A 2,264-nucleotide genomic window follows, 5' to 3' on the forward strand; every position below is an offset into this window, starting at 1 on the left:
TATATATATATATATATATATATATATATATATATATATATGGCTCAGTTAGCACGTCTGTTCAAATGTCTTGATAAAAAACAATTCTCTAATGGGGAAAGAAAGATACTGAACTGAATTACCTCCTAAAGGGGGCTCCTTCAGAGTCAGAGTCAGAGTTTCTTTATTGTCATTCGCACCTCATGTGGTACATGTGGTGGAGCGAAATTATGTACACGGGGTCCCAGTTACATCCAACAATAAAATGTATAAGAAAAACAGTAATAACATCTAAGATATGAACTAAGAAAAACATCAACTAAATATACACTAAGCACTCATAACATAAAACATTGAACATCAGCACAAACATGAACATGAGTCTGTGAGCAGATTCAAAGACATTTTGTGAGACAAGACTGGTGCCAAACTGTCAACACTGAGACATCAACCTTTAGAAGAACATGTCTGGTCGAGACTTTGTGTCAGGAATCATGTAGTTTCTCTCAAAATTTTTTGTAGATCTGTACGTTTGCTGTAATAAAGCAAAAGATCTCTGATCAGAGAAAATACAATGTATAGGTGAATACAAAATGGCTGAAAATTCCAAACTTTTTACAACAAAAAATTAATCAAAATTTTATCAAAATTAAAAGGCATGAAATTTTAAAAATGTTTTATTGGTGACAAAATAAGATGTACAAAAAGATGATTACATTTTTCTGTTGTGTTTGGAGGTCAAAAGTTCACCTGTGACTCGGGGCCATTTTTAATGAAACTACTCAAAGAATGCATGTCAAAAGGCATGTTTTGGACAGCTTGGCCCAATAAAGGAATATGTACTGTCACTTGAAAACAACTTCATCTTGCTCTGGTTGCTAAATTCAGTGTTGGTAAAGATGTTTATGTCATTTGTCCTTGGAAAGAACCATTACCATGTCCCACTGGTGTTTGTTGCTGAGCCATGAGTCATAAACACACACTGTTGCAGGTAGATTTAACATGTTGAATGTGTTTTGTTGTGTATAAACCAGGCAGCAGCGGGGCACATTATCAACATGTTATGGCAGCTGATGGAGAATGGTTTGGAGGAGCTGAAACTCTTACAGACAGTTCTGGTCCTGTTGACTACCAACACAGTTGTTCATGATGAAGTTCTATCTAAGGTACAACACCACCATATCACAGTGTGTTTTAAAAGATGCCTTACTCTTTTATCTGTGCTTATCTATTGTTCAATGAAACTTGAAACTTCTCTCATTTTTCTTCTCAATGTATTACTGTATTTTTCTCCCTATAAGTCACATTTTTTTGCATAATTTACATGCTCTGCGACTTATGCACCAAAACGACTTATTTGCTTTTTCCTCCATATTTTTAAACCAAATTTTGTCTGAGATGTGACCGGTTTCATTCATTCTGACTGAAAAAATTAAACACTACCATTTTCAGCTGCTAAATGGCAGTGGAGTAGTATGGCATGCCGTTGTGTCATGTAATAGGTAAATGTGGTTATTAAGGACACAATTGGCTTGCCATAACCTGCCACCTTCGTCCAGCTTGCCTGGAGCAACCGTCAAATCAGCTTCATTTCGCTGTGCTGCCCCGGCGAAATGAAGTTGATTTGACCATTAAAGTGCATTTTTTAAGTAAAAAAGTTCAAGTTTAAGTTAAACTGAGACACACCTTTATTATAAAGTTGAGCAAACAAATAATTATTTTTAGGTGGTTATCTTGTTAAATTTAGAAGAAATACACAGCGACTCGTCCCTCTGTGCGTGGCCGCTTCTGCGAATTGGATTTTGAAATGCAGCTGATTTGATCGTCAAAGAGCATTTTATTAAGCAAAAGTTAGTCTGAGCCTCCTTTGCTATAATTTCGAGCAAACAATTGTTTTTAAGTGTTAATCTTGTTAAATTCTTGTTAAAGTCCTGCTGTGCATGCTCCCGCGGCTTCCATTTGGCAGCCAATCAATTTTTTGGCACAACACCGGCCCACATTTACAAGTTGTCGGCGGTGATGCATAATAGATGCAGCCTATACAGGTCCTTCTAAAAAAATTAGCATATTGTGATAAAGGTCATTATTTTTCCATAAAGTAATGATAAAAATGAAACTTTCATATATTTCAGATTCATTGCACACCAACTGAAATATTTCAGGTCTTTAATTGTTTTAATAGTGATGATTATGGCATACAGCTCATGAAAACCCAAAATGCCTGTCCCAAAAAATTAGCATATTTCATCCCACCAATGAAAGACAAGTGTTTTTAATACAAAAAA

At 35.5% G+C, this 2,264-nt stretch overlaps 1 protein-coding gene across 1 annotated transcript in view; it reads left to right on the forward strand.

Moving 5' to 3' along the window:
- LOC119416416 (protein MON2 homolog) overlaps positions 1-2,264 on the forward strand; it is a gene marked incomplete at its 3' end in the record, with an annotated part of 38,536 nt that overhangs the window by 24,867 nt on the left and 11,405 nt on the right. Inside the window, 1 exon segment of the mRNA XM_037683656.1 lies at positions 1,014-1,145. Coding sequence (XP_037539584.1) covers positions 1,014-1,145 — 132 coding nt within the window.

The sequence above is a fragment of the Nematolebias whitei genome, chromosome 10, assembly GCF_014905685.2.
Source record: "Nematolebias whitei isolate Nwh7 chromosome 10, NemWhi1, whole genome shotgun sequence".
Lineage (NCBI taxonomy): Eukaryota > Metazoa > Chordata > Actinopteri > Cyprinodontiformes > Rivulidae > Nematolebias > Nematolebias whitei.